Source organism: Sorex fumeus, unplaced genomic scaffold (assembly GCF_029834395.1).
Source record: "Sorex fumeus unplaced genomic scaffold, SorFum_2.1 ptg000092l, whole genome shotgun sequence".
Lineage (NCBI taxonomy): Eukaryota > Metazoa > Chordata > Mammalia > Eulipotyphla > Soricidae > Sorex > Sorex fumeus.
In genome coordinates, this window is record NW_026606149.1 from 9,256,439 (window position 1) to 9,273,052 (window position 16,614).

The 16,614-nt window shown below is 42.8% G+C and overlaps 1 protein-coding gene across 1 annotated transcript in view; it reads left to right on the forward strand.

Annotated features, from left to right (window-relative positions):
- Positions 1–16,614, forward strand: part of CUNH18orf63 (chromosome unknown C18orf63 homolog) — a 48,372-nt gene that overhangs the window by 9,380 nt on the left and 22,378 nt on the right. The window contains exons 7-10 of the mRNA XM_056131526.1: positions 3,983–4,092; positions 6,329–6,425; positions 6,535–6,626; positions 8,179–8,362. Of these exons, the coding sequence (XP_055987501.1) occupies positions 3,983–4,092; positions 6,329–6,425; positions 6,535–6,626; positions 8,179–8,362 (483 nt within the window). The remainder of the gene's footprint in view (positions 1–3,982; positions 4,093–6,328; positions 6,426–6,534; positions 6,627–8,178; positions 8,363–16,614) is intronic.

The following is a 16,614-nucleotide window of genomic DNA, read 5'->3' on the forward strand; positions in this document are numbered from 1 at the left end:
GAACGAGTTCGTAGTATTCCCACCTTTATGCTAGGAAAAAATTGTTCATCACCTCAAATGAGCCCTGTATCAGTAAAAGACATAATAGCATAAATAATTGGGTATAATTAGAATTTGGGTATAATTGGAATTTTATGCCCATGTAATTGGAATAAGTTAAAAATTAAATAAAAATTCTATGTATTCACATAGCAGAACAGTTCTTGGGCCAAGAGTCTTCAACAGTGGAATGAAGCTCAGGTGTTTGTGATAGAATATCTCTCATAGGGAAAACGTAGACGCTACTTAATTCTTACAGTTGATTATAGAAAGGGGTTTTCAGATGACTGAGACTTGATTACTAGTGATTATCTGGTATTAGTTTAGAAAATTTGTAAGCAATAACCGAAATTGTTTCTCTTTTCACAATAGTTTTACTTACAGGGCTTAAATGGCTTTTGTTTAGGAAATTTGCGAGTTTAGTCTCCATTAAGCAGAAATATGGTATATCATTTATTACTTAAAAAAAGTAGCACATGTTAAGTGAGGTCTGAATCACTGAACCCTAGGATTAGAGAGTTTGACTTACGGCAGTGAAGGAAGCCCATGCGCTCCCTTGGAAGATTAGGGGCCATTTCCACAAAGTAACAGAAAATGCAGAACACCACTTACAAGCTGTAGGTTAAGAAGAAAAGGAAGGAACCAGGTAAGTTAACCCTTTGCCCTGGTGAAAATTGAATTAAAAATGAAAATTGAATTCTGGGCAGAAGAGCAGCACCAGAATATATATTTCTTAACAAAGCAGCCGAAATGGGTAAAATGCAGTTACGTCTTCGACCGTATTATACCCTCAATACATAGCTGTTTGATTAAATCAATTTACTAAATTATAATTAGCCATAAGCTCCTCTAAATATGATGTTTCTTTTTTGATAGAGTATTTTTCCATTGTGACTGCTTTCAAAATTAGTGTGCCTATGTTCTTACTTAAATATTTGAGTCTACGTCCTGCCCTATTTATCTTTGTTCCCCATAAATACTAAAAGGTGATTTAATTCTGCTTTCGTCAAAAGTTAATATTTTTATAGGTCAGCGAGGGAAAAGACAAGGAGGAAAGTATGTGCCATTTCTCACCTCTCTGTTTATCTTATACTCGTTCCCCTTAAGACTTGGTTTTCATGATCTTTTAGATAACATTTCAGTTCTTTAGGAATGGTATACAAGACCTTCAGCAGATCAATTCAGATGAATCTGATAGTAGCACGTCTCTCATCTTCCCTCCCTCAAATAGCCAAACTACCTTTCTTTCAAAGTTAAAGCAGCTTCCACGCTTACATGTGTTTGCTAAACCTGCTGTCTAAGCTGGCTTAGCCTCTTCCCACTCTTCGAGGCATAACTCACTTTTTTCATCTCCCCTCCCCAGGACTTCAGTCTTATTTCTTGCTAGACAAAGTCCCTTGACACAGATTTGGATGTCTCCGCGCCCTACAGAAGTAGATATCTAATGTATATGTTAACTTAAAAATAGGTAATAAGTTAATGCAATTAATTATTAAGGAAATAGAGCACCACAGTAAGTACTGTAGGAACTGCATCATTTGAGGAGTTCAGAGAAAAAGGAGATGCCTGCTGACATCTCTGAAACTTATACTATCTTCTCCCCTTTCCTCTTTGAGCCTGTCTCCTTTGCTGATTCCTTAGAAACATCAGAACCTCCTGCTTTTTTTTTTTTATTAAATCATCATATGATAGAGCATTACAAAATTTTTCATGATTGCATTTCAGTCGTACAATGTTCCGACACCCATCCCTCCACCAGTGTAATTTCCCAGCACCAGCACCCCCCGTTTCCCTCCCACTCCTTCAAGCCACCCCCGCCCCAGCCTGCCTGCTCATGGCTCTTCGCTGATGGTACGTGACTGCCGCTGTGCCCCAGGCTTTTACTTTCACCCTCTCTCCCTCCCCCAGTCCAAGTGTGAGACTGTACTTAGGTCCACGCAGACCCTGGAACCGAAACTCTGCTTATCACACTCGCCAGTCCCAACTTGTCCTTGCTTTGCATTGACTTTCGGTTCTCGTCTCAAGTCGGTTGAATCCTCGACACTCTTCTAATTTTTAATACCAGGAGGAGAGGGAGGGAGGACAGGAAGTTCTCCTTTTTGATTTTGTGCCAGGGCTAGAACGTGGGCCTCACATGTGCAAGGCTTGGCCCTGCCACTGAGCTACACTTCTAGTCCCTGGCCCTAATTCTCCATCTCCGCCCTCTGCCCAAAGCTCTGAAATCCATTGGTTTCTGGCACCCTCCTCATCACTCAGCTCTTCCTCCCGTCTCAGGCCCCGGTTGTCTGCTTTTCAGTTCTTTCCCCTTCTGATCTATACTCCGATTCTTCCTCAGAATCTAGAGTTCCATTTCTAAAACAAAGACCCCCAAATGAAGTATCTCTACTGTGTCAACACTGACTAAATGAGTCCAAGTTCTCCTGCTGTCACAAGAAAGAAGTGATGTTTATCAGTATGGGTCTGTTCACATAACAGATACTTATTAAATAACAGGCTGGCAGTCTCTGGATAAATGGGAAGGGTTGGATAGATTGTAAAAGCTCAGAATACGTGTTGAGAGAAACCAGAGTAGACGTTTAGGGCCAATCCCGTGGCAATCCTGCCTCAATTGACATAATTGTCTAAACAGTGTAGGAAATTCCCAGAGGATGTAAAATCAAGCTAGGAAAGCAGATGTCGGCGAGGACCCAAACTTGGACCATTTGGAGCTGCAACGTGCCCCTCCATTTAATTTTTGTTGTGTTCCCTCCAGGAGTCTGTGCACCCACCTGTAACAGCCTGGCGTCCTTCCGGCCGTATCTGCACGGACCTTCCTTAGCTTATCAGGGAGCTGGTCTCAGGCCCCAGCTGGGGCAGCTTGTCTCTCCAGCACAGGGATGGCAGCTCGGTGCTTATCTTGGGACACAGGGCAATCTGTATCCTTCTTCAGACTTGGTGTTCTTGCTCACTTCTCTCTGAACCAGTGTCCTTATCTCCCTCTGCCTGGGTTCTTCCCATCAGAGTGAAAAGTACTGTAGGAATTCTGAGGAAGATTAGTCACCGAAGTTACAGGAAACTGGTGCAGATCCAGGCCGCCCAGGCTTTCGTTGGTACATCTCTATCCATCTGAATGGGAGCAGGATTTGAAGTCCATGTATTGCTAAAATGTCCATGATGCGTTAAGGCAGTGAGAAAACTCAGCCGGTTTAGCTGGAGTTGCTTGAAAAGCAGTCAGCAATGAAATTAGACGCAGTTTTGTTAAAGGGGTTGGGTGGAGCTCTGAACCCTTCTTTCTCATCTTCATACACCCTGTTTTTTTTTTTTAATACTAATTAAGACCTTATTTTTCTTCTCACTTGCAATGATGATGAAGAGGGCTTCTCTGTATCTTTGAGTAAGGAAATGCCCACAAGATTTTTACCTAGGTTGAGAAAAATCTTTGAAGTTGCAAATTAATATTGCTTAGCTAACAGCTTAAATAGTCTATAGATTGAGTCCTTTGAAGACAGAGTGAAGAGCATTCCCGAGATAGAATTTGAATATAAAAGGAGAGTAGCTTGTATCAGCTTGTATCCCAAACCTCCCAGAGTCCCCTAACTCATCCTTCACTTGGAAAAAAGGCGAAGTTTTAGACTGTAGCAGTTTTCTTAGGAAACTTTAATACTTTCGTTTGGAAGAAATTTTGTTTCCTACTAACAGAACCCCAAAAACTGAAAAAAGTTGAAATAAGCACAAAATCGGAGTTTGAGTTTGGGACCAGATGAGGGAATATTTGTAGTACCATTTTCTGGAGAAATGGCATGAGTGGCAACATGAGGACAGTGAGTGGTTTTGCAAGGAGCAGAGGGACTCCACCTGCTTACCAAGCGGCTTAGTGTGCAGAAGAAATGTGTACGTGCTCAGTATTTTATTTTGTCAAATTATTTTGAGAACTTCTGCATTAAAATTTTATTTCTGTTAAAAGATAGAAGACTTCGCTGTTCCTCAGAATGTTATAACGGAGTTTTATAAAGATAAGAATGCCGTCATCGAAGGACATTCGATTTTAAACAACTGGTGCTACGTTTTACCAAGGTGAGATTTCAATTTGTAATCAATAGAATGAGGGCCAAGATTTATTAGTTTTTTTTTCTCATTTGCTCTAGCATTAATAATGTGCAAAGCCATTTTTGTGACTTCCTAGAAACAAATTTGAATTTTAAAAAGATACTAAAAGATATTATCACATAAAAGCTATCAATATATTTTCCCAAGCTACTAACATGATACTATTACACACTTGTCATTTTTTAAGATCTGGTTTTAAGATTAAATTCTGTAGATACCTCACTTGACATGACAACCATCATAATGTAAATAAAAGCTTATAAACATGTTCATCAGTTACTGGTCTGTTACCATTTGATATGAGCTGAGTATAGCACAGCAGGTAGGGCATTTGCCTTGCATGTGGCCGACCCGACTGACCTAAGTTCTATTCCTCTGCCCCTCTTGGAGAACCCAGCAAGCAACCAAGAGTATCTCGCCCACACGGCAAAGCCTGGCAAGCTACCCATGTTGTATTCGATGTGCCAAACACAGTAACAACAAGTCTCACAATGGAGACGTTACTGGGCCTGCTCAAGCAAATCGATGAACAACGGGATGACAGTGCTACCTGAAACATAGTTTATAATATGTACAGCCTCCAAGATGGGGGAGGAGAGGAGGGAGTCTTACTACTAATACAATTGTAAAAGTAATTTGCTCGAGCGGGCCCAGTAACGTCTCCATTGGAGACTTTGTTGTTACTGTGTCTGGCATATCGAATAATTGTAAAAGATCAACCCTAAAATTAAAGGTTAAATTTTAGGATTGGGGGTGGTAGGGGGTTAAGGCACTTACCTTGCAGGGGTCTGGCCCTCATTTGATCCTCACACATGGTCCCATGATCACACTGCCAGTAGTGACCCAGACTCCGGGCACCTCCAGGAAATGCCCAAGATCTCCTCTCTTGGGCATATCTACCTCAAGAAGATATTTAACCTGATTAAGAAGAACTTGAATTTATTTTGGCATACTTTTACATTTTTATTCTAATCATCCCAGTAACCCTGTGCATGCTGCATTAATATGCTCATTTTACAGATGAGGACATTTCCACCAAGATAGAAAAATGAAATAAACTAGCGACGTGCGCAGAACATAATCACTGAAGCAGGTGTTCTGTGGGAGCTCTGGCGATTTCTGTGAAATCCGGAGGGGACAGGTGGCAGACTCAGGAAGGAAGTCTACGGCTTCCTGGTCGGTCACTCAGGAGGTGACTAAGTAAATAGCCTGAGTCTGGGATGAGCATCTGCAGACTAGCCTCAGATCTCGCTAGCGCCACATGGTGACTGTCAGACCATCCCTGGGGTCCCCTGTGCTGCCTGCCCAGGGTCAGAAATGATTCCTGCCCCCCGGACTGGAGGGAGGAATTGCTCTTAGTAGGAGGGGAAAGTCAGTCCTTCAGGCCTGTCGCCTTTCCCTCGCAGAGTAGAACTTGAGGAGGAAATGGATGGTGAAGTCAAACAAATTTATTGGGGAAATAAAGGGAGAGAAGGAGTTAGAGATTCATACTTAGAAGAGAACATAGGTTTTACCAGAGTGAAAAACAAAAACATCTTAAAGTTCACCTCCCAAGGAGAGATGAGAATGGGGCACCTTGACGCAGGAAAGTCTCCACAGGAAGCCTTCCCCCCTCTCTCACGGCCCAGTCCTGTCGCTGGGCTCCTGGCGTGGGTCCTTCGCGTCAGGCCTCATGCTTGAGGTGGCTTCGCTTGCGTACAGTGTTTTTCCCATCCCCTCTCTTCCTGCCTGCAGCCCAGGGACGCTCGGTCGGGAGCATGCCCGACTTCTGGCTCAGATTCACTCTGTTCCTCTGGGGTGGTGGGGAGGAGAGGAGGCCCGGGGCCTTGCAGCGCTCAGGTCATTCCCAGCCAACCAGGTGGTGTGGTCAGTAGCTTGCCAGGCCTGTGCCTTAACCTGCCTTCTGTCTCTCAGAAGACCCCTGTCTCTTACCAGCGCTCAACAGACCATTTCCTCATCTGACAGCTCCCTAGCACACTGTAACGTGGCAGCATTTCATTGGTCATCTCTTGGTTTATCGTGTAACTTGGTGTGGTTGTTCCAAACAATTCCTGTTGGTGAGATTTAGCTTGATACATATTTGGAGCTACAAAGCATAACTAGGTAATTCTATGCATATAGATGACCACTGACTTTTTTGAACTTTCCCTGAATCACACTGTTCATTTGTCAGTCTTACAATACTTTGACTCTTCACTTTCAGTATGAAAATGGGACAGATAAGAAGTGTTCTGCACATGGCACCCCCCAACTGTCCTTTCCATTCCTTTGAAGATTTCCAGAAGCACTGGAACCACCTGGTAAGGAGTAAACATCTGTGAGGTGGTTTAAGTGGCCAGCTTTTACTTGGTGTAATTTAATAGTAAGGGAGCTTCCTCTTGAGGATTTAACTTTGTTCTTAAATTTTAGTATGGCTATAAACTCCCAGAAGAGCGTGGAGATATAAATACTCAAGTTTACTGCAGCGTGCACTTCAAAATGATGGGAGGAAGAACCTTTACATATCCTTTACACCCCAGGAACCGGTGCTCCGGCCACTTAGCCGGCCTTGCGCTGCATCTGACGCATCGTCAGGTCCGGCCTTCTCTGGGTGGGATGAAACGGTTTTCCTCCAGACTTTTTTCCTTCTTCAGATTTGTTTAGTGTTTTGCTTAGAATTTTTCTGTTTTTAAATCAACCCTCCTCTAAGTTCATCCCCAGCTGGGGAGTTGCTTTTCCTTTCTCTTATACTTTCCAAAAAAAAAATTTTTTCCCCTGGTGTTTCTTAAGAGCTTAATGATGATAATTTATTCCTTAAGCATTATGCCATAATTAAGATTGCAAAAGAGATTTTAGAGTAGATAGGATAAAAATGTTCACAGGCTTGGCTGGATAAGTTAAGGAGGGAATCGTAGGATCCCCTGAGCCGAGGGCGCCTCCCAGTGGCAGTTGGGACTTCAGTGAGAGTCTGGGATTAAAAGACTTCTTTTAAGAAGAGTATTTAATTTTACGGGTGACGATTAGAGGATTTGACTTGTATTTAATGTATATTTAAAAGGTAAAAGGTAAAGGCCCTCCCGTTGATCGTCGATTTGCTCGAGCGGGCCCAGTAACGTCTCCATTGGAGACTTTGTTGTTACTGTGTCTGGCATATCGAATACTCTCGGTAGCTTGCCGGGCTCTCCGAGAGGGACAGAGGAATAGAACTCGGGTCGGCCACGTTGGCCGCTTGTAAGGCAAACGCCCTACCCGCTGTGCTATCGCTCCAGCCCTTATTTTAAAAATCTATACACAAAAAGATCATTAGTGCTCAAGTGAAATTGTAACTCACCGTCCTTGGTCACTGTAAATTAAAATTTCAGAATGGAAGAGCCAAGATGTTCGTTCTTCTGTATTCTGCAGTTCTTAACCCAAATTATAATACAAAATTGAATTAGAAAGATATCAATTACTCCCTTTCATTAGATTCCTGAGTTTTCAGATTATTTTCCTTTTTTTAAATTGTTCTTCAAAATTATTTAAATTTTTTTTTTTTTTGGCTGACGGACCCTACGTGGCTGTGCTTGGCAATGCGGGATGTGGGGAGACCCTGCTTCTAGAGATCCTCACCAGGGATCTGACCAGGCCTCCAGCATCGAAAGAACGCACCCAGCTCACAGAGCTGACTTTCTAGGCCAGCAGAATGTTTTTTTCACCGGAAAAAGTAACTGGATTTTTGAAAGAATTTCCTTTGAGATTCAAAAGCAATCTATTTGAGTTGCTTCTCTGTACAAAATATTTTGTTTTGGAGATGCAACCTGTTATTCTTTACAACAAACATTTACTTTTATAATCTATAAAACTTACAGTGCTGCTTTCTGATAATAGAAATAAAGTTTATGTACAAATAGAGCTGAGCTGTTCTATTTGTGAGTGTTAAAATAGATGTAAATTAGTCCGAGAAAACAAGCTTTTAGTTCTGTTTAGTGTGACATAAACACACGCTACAGTTAGGATTTACATCGTTTTCACGGGATGGGTGTGTGTGCTGCTTTCTGTCTGTCCAGTGAGCATTGTGTTCTTTAACCTGGTCACGTACCCTCTCAGCTGCATCAGGAGTCAGCCCGTGCAGTTCTTCCCAAGAGTAGACATGGAAGACGTGTTGAAAAGCTTTTTTTCAGATCTAAAGTCTAATCTGCCTCACATATGTGGATTTCCCATAAACATCACATCTCAGCCTTGCTACTACACGATGGAACTGACTAACCCTCAGATACAGGTAAGAGCTTGTTTGTCCCTAATTAAGGTCTCCCCATCCTTCTCCCCGGGCGCCCCTGCCTTCTGTGTTCTGCTGCACGGGCGTCCTTTCTCCTCGGTTCAGTATTTCCATGACCCGGTCTGCTGCACTTTACCGCTCATCGTTACTGCTGTTGATTTCCACGTGGATTAGAGAAGCTGTTGTTTATTGATTTATTGATTCTGATTTACATGCACTCGTGGAGGGAGAGAGCAGATTCACCTTGTAAAACCAAGTACTTAATACCTGTTACATAATAGATACTTGTTTAATAGTCAAATTGTCTTAGAGATTGTTCAGAAACGTTTTCCTTCTACATATCCAAGTTGACTTTGAACTTCTGCCACTTCATTTGAGTCTGATCGAAGTCTTTGAATAATATTTCTAGAAATTTAGCACTTTTATTATAAGATGATACACTAAATCGAAGTTTATTTTGTGTGTAAAAGAACAAGTAATTAGCAGTACTTATAAGATATAACTGTATTTATAATCACTGTATTTATGATGACTAGAGTAAGATTTTCTTCAAAAATGGGCCTGGGAGAGAGTACATAAGATGTGTACCCTGGTTTCATCCTGGCATGAGTATGGTCCTCTGAAGACCACCAGGAAATGAGCCCCTGAGCGCTGCCGGGTGAAGCACAACCCCTTCCCCAAATAAAATTATAAAATTAAATTGGTAGATTTTTCTGTTTTGTTTTGTTTTGCTGTTGCTTTTTGGGTCACACCCGGCAATGCACAGGGGTCACTCCTGGCTCATGCACTCAAGAATTACTCCTGGCAGTGCTCAGGGGACCCTCTGGGATGCTGGGAATCGAACCCGGGTTGGCCACGTGCAAGGCAGATGCCCTACCCGCTGTGCTGTGGCTCCAGCCCTGTAAATTGGTAGGTTTTTAAATGAAAAATTTAAGGATATTTCAACAGTTGTCTTCCTGTTTCATGATAACATGGTTTTAGACATTTCAACCAAATTCATAGACTAACAGATCGGCAAATAGAAATTTTTCTATTATGTTAAAAGTATTTGAGATAAGCTGTTAGAAAAAGTGAGATTATATACCACGTCGAGTAGCAACAAAATGTAAAAATCATATGTAGGTAACCTTGTTAAAAAGATTGTCGGGCCAGAGCGATAGCACAGCGGATAGGGCGTTTGCCTTGCACGCGGCCGACCCGGGTTCGATCCCGGGCATCCCATATGGTCCCCCAAGCACTGCCAGGAGTGATTCCTGAGTGCATAGCCAGGAATGACCCCTGAGCATCGCTGGGTGTGACCCACAAACAAACAAAAAAAATTGTCAAACACAGAATTTATGTAATAGAAGAATAAAAATTTTAGTTCCTAAGTCAGGAAACAGTGGATATGAGAGTATTGTAAAGGGGCCAGGCATAGATACACACTTCCAGAGTTAGGGGCCACAGCGATAGCACAGAGGGTAGGGCGCTTGCCTTGCACGCAGCCAGTCGGGGTTCAATCCCTGGCATTCCATATGGTCCCTGAGCACCACCAGGAGTAATTCCTTAGCGTCGCTGGGTGTGGCCACAGAACAAAAATCAGTCAATAAAAAGTTTTTACAGTTTTGAAATAGTTCCTCCACATTAAGGATCTGAATGAGGAGTTGTTGGTGATGAGGAGGGAATCTGTGGATTAAGTTTCGAGAAATTCTGTCAGGGAGAATTTAGTTCAGTGGGCGCCTGCCTCTTGCCAGGTAAATGGTAGGTTTCTGTGCACCTGTGGAGTGCTCACGTAGGAAGTCGGGCAGAGCCAGATCGTGTGACCCCGCTTAGAAATGACTGTCCCCAGCGACATGGCTCCACAGTAAAGCATGTGCCACGCTGCACGCTGAGGCTGGCCGGATCTCCCATTGCAGAGAACAGACCAAAGCAGGTGACTGGAACTTGTTCGTTGTTCCTTTACCTGGGCCTTTCCTTCAGGACTCAGCCCCTCTGCATTTTTCAAATCCTATTTTTATCCTGGATTATACGAGTAAAGTATACAGCTTAGTGAATAATTACCAAACACGCCTATGAAGACCACCCAAAGCGGAAAGTGGGCCCATGCCATGGCTTGGAAAGCCGTCTGCTTTCACCCCGACCATAGCTTCCTCCCCGAAAAGGCTGCTGCTCTTAGGACCTCCTTAGGAATCATTTCTTACCTTCTTCATTTTCATTTCTCAAGAATGTATCCTTAATCACAGTAATTTTGTTTGACCCGCTATTGAACTTTGTGGAAAGAAATCATAAAAAACTTCTTTTGTATTGACTTCTCTTTAGCTCATCTTCAAAGTCATCCTTGTTCTGCTCACCTGTAGTTGACTGCTTTCATTTCTGCGTAGTATTTTGTATAGAGTATTCTACAATTGTTCTCTTGAAAACAGCGGAGGGCTTTGTGGGTTCTTCTTGGGGGCGGTTACAAATCAGGTGCTGTGGGCACTTGCGAATGTCTCCTGGGGCACATCTACAAAAATCCTCTTAGAAGTGGAAGTCTTACAGATTTTGAACTTCAGCAATTGTGCCAAGCTATTTTCCAAAGTGGCTGGACAAGTGCGCGCCCCTGCCCCAAGCCATATGGAGCTTGCTCCAAATTTGGTGATGATTGGTCCATCTAGTTTCAGCTCCTCTTCTGTATTCAGTATCTTCTGTTTTTATCATTAATGAGGTTGAACACCTTTTTGTGTGGATATTGGCTATTTGGATACCTTTTTAAAGAAATTCAGTTGATTTTATCTTTCCCTCACTTTCTTACTTGTTTGAAAGTATTCTTCCTGTATACCAGATAAAAGTTACTTCAGTTTATCACAGTTGTTTTCTACCATTTTTCCTGTTTTTTCCTTCATATTGCCTTTCTGTTGCCCGAGAATCTGTACTATTACTCTGACTTTTTTAATGGTTGCTACTTTCTGTTTCCGTTTAAAAATTTCTTTGGTACTTCAGTTTCATGGAAATGTTTTTCTTCAATATCTGATAAAGGATTTATTTTTTTCCATTCATATTTAGATCCACAATCCATTTGAACTTAATCTGATAATGTAGTCTGATATGGGGAATCAGATTTCTTTGTTAATCTGTATAATCAGTCACATGACCAGTAATAATTATGAGAATTGATCTTTCTCCAATACTGCTCAATGCTCCCTTTGTCATGAATGAAGTTTTCTCTGTGTGGTATTACTTCTGGCTCTCAGTTCTCTCCCTCTTATCTGTTTCTTCATACACTAATTCACATTTTCAGAGTTATAATTGATCTTAAATCTTACAGATGTTTTGAAAACTGAGAAAGCGTCTTGGTTTTCTTGATTATTTCATTTACATACTGAATTTGACTGGGTTTTATAATTCATAAACATTTTATGTTTCCACACTAAAGATGCCTTCTTTAATAGTTTATAGCTTTATTTGTGAGGAATTGTGTACTTTTCATCAAACTTGTTACTGGTGGTGATATATTTGAACACACAAAATACCGCTATCCTCAAGTGGGCCCAGTAATGACTCCATTTTGAGACTTGTTGTTACTGTGTTTGGCATATCGAATACATCATGGGTAACTTGCCAGGCTTTGCCGTGCGGGTGAAATACTCTCGGTAGCTTGCCGGGCTCTTCAAGAGGGTCAGAGGAATCGAACCTGGCTTGGCCGGACTGGTTGTGTGAAAGGCAAACGCCCTACCACTGTGCTATTGCTCCAGCCCATATATATTTGAACATTACTATAAGTATCTGTCATAATTCTGTATTTGTGTAAATTAAAAATTTGTATTTTTTTAAATTTATTTTTTATTAGTGAAACACCATGAGGTACAGTTGTAGACTTACAAATTTTGTGCTTGGGTTTCAGTTATACAGTGATCAAGTACCCATCCCGCCACCAGTGCCCATCCTCCACCACCACAGGTCCCAGCATCCCTCCCACCCCCCATCCCCCCCACCCCACCCTGCCTCTGTGGCAGGGCATTCCCTTTTGTACTCTCTCTCTCCTTTTGGGTCCTGTGGTTTGCAAGAGAGGTACTGAGTGGCCATCATGTTCGGTCTTTAGTCTACTTTCAGCATGCTTCTCCCACCCTGGGAGGATCCTCACAACACCCTTTATTTGGTGCTCCCTTCTCTATCTGAGCTCCCTTTTCCCCTAGCATGTGTGGCTGGCCTCCAAGTCATGGAGCAAAATTCCTGGTATTAATCTCGGCCACTCCTGGGTGTTAGTCTCCTATTTTGTTACTTATGTTCTCCAGATGAATGCAATCTTTCTTTGTCTGTCCCTCTCTTTCTGACTCATTTCTCTTAGCATGATACTATCCCTGTAGTACCACTTGTATGTAAATTTCATGACTTCATCTTTTCTAACAGCTACATAGTACTCCATTGTGTAGATGTACCAAAGTTTCTTTAACCAGTCATCCGTTCTCGGGCACTCAGGTTTTTTCCAGATTCTGGCTGTTGTAAAGAGTGCTGCAATGAACAAACAAGTGCAGATGTCACTTCGAGTATGCTTTTTTGCCTCTCTGGGATATATTCCCAGGAGTGGTATTGCTGAGTCAAATGGGAGATTTAAAAATCTTTTCACCTTTTAACTAGAATGATGATGTCTTGGCCCTGAGCTCAGTCCCTCGTGCCCTGTGGCTCCCTGAACACCATGGAGTGTCATTCTGGTTGTGTCATGTCAGCTCTGCTGGGTCCCACACCAAACTGTCACTTCGCTACCTGTGCACCAGAATGTTAACCCTACCCCAAAAAAGTGCGAATTGGTTAGGGGCGGGAGGGATGAGGGAGGACTGCTGTGTGCTCTGCCGGGGCTGCCCGGCCCAGGGCGGCCCCACCCACACAGCATCCGCTGACCATCTCTGGCTACAACCCCAACCACTTGAGAAATCTCAGCTGACTTGTTTTGGTTTTGCCTCGGGCCGCACCCCTTGTGCTCAGGGCTTACTTCCTGGCTCTGCACTCAGGATCACTTCTGACAGCCTTGGGGAGACCCTTTGGGATGCTAAGAGTTGAAGCTAGGTCCGCTGCGTGCAAGGCTGCAAGCCTCACCAGCCTACTGTCTCTTTGGCCCCTCAGCTGACTTTTGAAAGTTGAAGTCGTGAGCCTTTAACTAAACTGGTCTTTTGTTTGACTCACCGAGATTCTTAAAGATGCATAAAAGAAATGAGTCCAGTAAATCTTCACAGGCCTGCGGTACAGCTCTCCTTAGAGGCGAGCAGTTAAAATGGAGTCGTTTTCAGCAAATCTAACATATGATCTTACTTCATCTCTAAAGACTCCAGTACACAGGTCTGTCTTATACAAGCTTTAAAAGAACTGACTTAACTTACTTTCCTGTTCTCTAATAACAGATCAGGTTTATTTTTAGCACTTTTGTTTCAGGCAGACTCCGAGCAAGGTCCACATAATTTCCTTCGGTTGTCATAGCTCTTTATGCCTCATTTACTCTGTGGCATTTCAAACCCACTTCCTTTTAATTATGCCAGTTATTTGCTGGAAAAAATGGATCATGTGTCCTGGAGAATATCCAGTATTGTGGACTTGACTGATTCTTTCTTTGTATCATGTCATTTAAAGTTAACATATTCTTCTAACCACCACATTTCCTACAGACCTGTGGTTAGAGCTCAGCTGCGCTGAATTTGGGCCAACTTTAATCAGGAACCATCGCGGGAGGGGCAGTGCACGGAGCCAGACTTGGAGATACAACACATTTGATCCATCACTTTGGACATCTCTTCAAGTTGCATTTGATCAGAACCTTGATTTTTAGACTTCCACTTGATACCCATTTCTGTCTAAATACTCGTTTAAGCTTTTTATTTTCTCTCTAGCTATGTTAATATGCAAAGTTGCATGTATCATACGTAAACTTCTAGCAATTGAGTCAACCAAGCCAGTTTTTCCTTAGGCCACATTTGTCCGCGATGTCAGTAGTATGATGACAATAGCATAGTGAGGCATATGTTTTTTGTTGGTTGTGACTTCACTGAACATTCTTTTGAACATTTAAAGTATCTTAAATTCTGTGAATTATTTATGATCTCATCTGTTTACACAGAACCTTTATATAGCCCTCCTTTAATACAGATTTTGAATATTAACCTAGATGTTTCTCCCTGTGGGCTATTTACTCTATTTTAGAAATTGAAGGAATGCGTAAATAATATATTGACAGGCGAAGGGGGTAAAGCAAGACCCTAGAAATTAGTTTCAGGCCTTTTTTTGTTTTGTTTTGTTTTTTGCTTTTGTTTGGGGGCCGATTAATGCTCAGGGCTTACTCCTGGCTCCGTGCATATGTGGGACCAGGGGTTGAACCAGTTCAGCCATGTGCAAGGCAAGCACCCTAAGGGCTGCTTGTACTGTTGCTCAGGCCCTGCCATGTGTATCCTAAGAGACAAAGATGAAATGGTTTGTGAATAAACACACTCGGACCCATATTATTGATAGCTTTTCTGTACCCAAATAGAATTAATGTTCTGCTTTTTTTTAAACTACCTGAGTCAACTTTCAAACGTTTTGTTTTGAGTCTACTTTTAAAATTGAAATCTCGAGAGAGGGCAGATTTGGCCCTCACCCAGAGGCGCTCGGGGATGAATTCTGGTGATGCGCGGCTCACCTGTGAGGTGCTAGTGATGGGACCCACGTCAGCCACGTGCAAGGCAAGGGCCCTCCCTGCTGTACTATTCCTCCAGCCCAAATTAAATTTTATTTTAGTGACTCCCCAGGCAAGGTCATTAGGAGAAGAACTGCCGGGGCTGGAGAGAGAGTGCAGTGGGCAGGACACTTGCCTTGCATGTGGCTGACCCTGGTTCGATCCCCAGCCACATGCTCCCAAGCACACCTAGAGTAATCTCTCATCAGCACTACGAGTAAACCTTGAGCACTGCTGGGTGTGGCCCAATAAAACAAGCCCTCCACCCCAGCAGAGACCCCAAAAAAAACCTCAAGAGAAGGACTGCGTGCACCCAGCTTTCCTTTGGACACTGGCTGTGGGCGCCAGGCTGCCACTGTGAGGAGCCCAGCACGAAGAAAGAGGTGCCTGAAAGGCTTGCAGGCCATGGCAACACCGGTGTGCACACACGCGTGGGAGGCCATGGGCACCCCGAGCTCTCTAACCCAACTGCCCGAGACTCCCAGGGTCTTGAGAGAGATTCTTTTGATTTGCAAATTATTATTTCCAAGTATAAATTTTTAGTTCCAGTCAGCTTTGTAGCTGAGTGGCAAACCGTATGCTTTGCATTCCAAGACCTGAGTCTGATGCCTAGCACATGAAAACGAAAATGCTTCAAGCTATGAGTCTCTGTTTTTGATATAGCAAGAGAAGAATTTGGTTTAGCATTTCAGACTTGTCACCTGGAAATCCTTCATAGGTACTGAACTTGATGAAGTTGTATTTTGTTAATTATGAATATTTCATATCAACAAATAAATGCTTAAACAAGCTATAAGTACAGGCAGTGAGATATTATTCACTCACAAAAAGGAAAATCTTGATGTAGGAGACCAAATGAATCACCCCTAAACACATTGAATGAGAAGACAGTCCCTGACTGGTGAGCTGTAGGGAGTCCCCTTACAGGAGACCAGGAGAGTTCCCGTGGCAGAATGGCGAAGGACATTATCAGAACTGCTTGGAGGAAGACGGGAGTTACTGCTAGGAACCAGGGTGTGTGTTTGAGATGAAGGAAAGTTTCGGGAGATAGTCGTGATGGTCATGAGATAGAAATACAATGGAAAAGATACTGCTACTGAACTGTATCCTTTTTTAAATTTTTATTTTATAAAGTAGTTCAGAATATTTGATTACGTTTAATATTTGAACACCAATCCCACCACCATATTTCGGATGTTTCAATCCTAAACCCCAACCCCTGCCCCAAAGCAGAACCGAAATAACTTATTTTGTATTGTTTGCTTAATCACTTAATCACTTAACTTCCCGTTAGTCGTCAATTTGCTCGAGCGGGCGCCAGTAACGTCTCCATTTGTCCCTGTCACGTGCTAGTGTAGCCCAATGGCATCTGTTCGCTCCGGGAACATGAAGGGCCTCAAAGTGATCGTTCATGATCTTGACGAAGAAGTCTGACCATCTGGTAGGTGGGCGGCCACGCGGTCTTTTGACATCCCGTGGAATCCAGTCAGTAACAGCTCTAGTCCAGCGGTCGTCTTTAAATCTCATTACATGACCAGCCCATCTGATTTTTGACACCTTGGCAAATGAGACAGCGTCCCTGATCCTTGATCGTAGACGG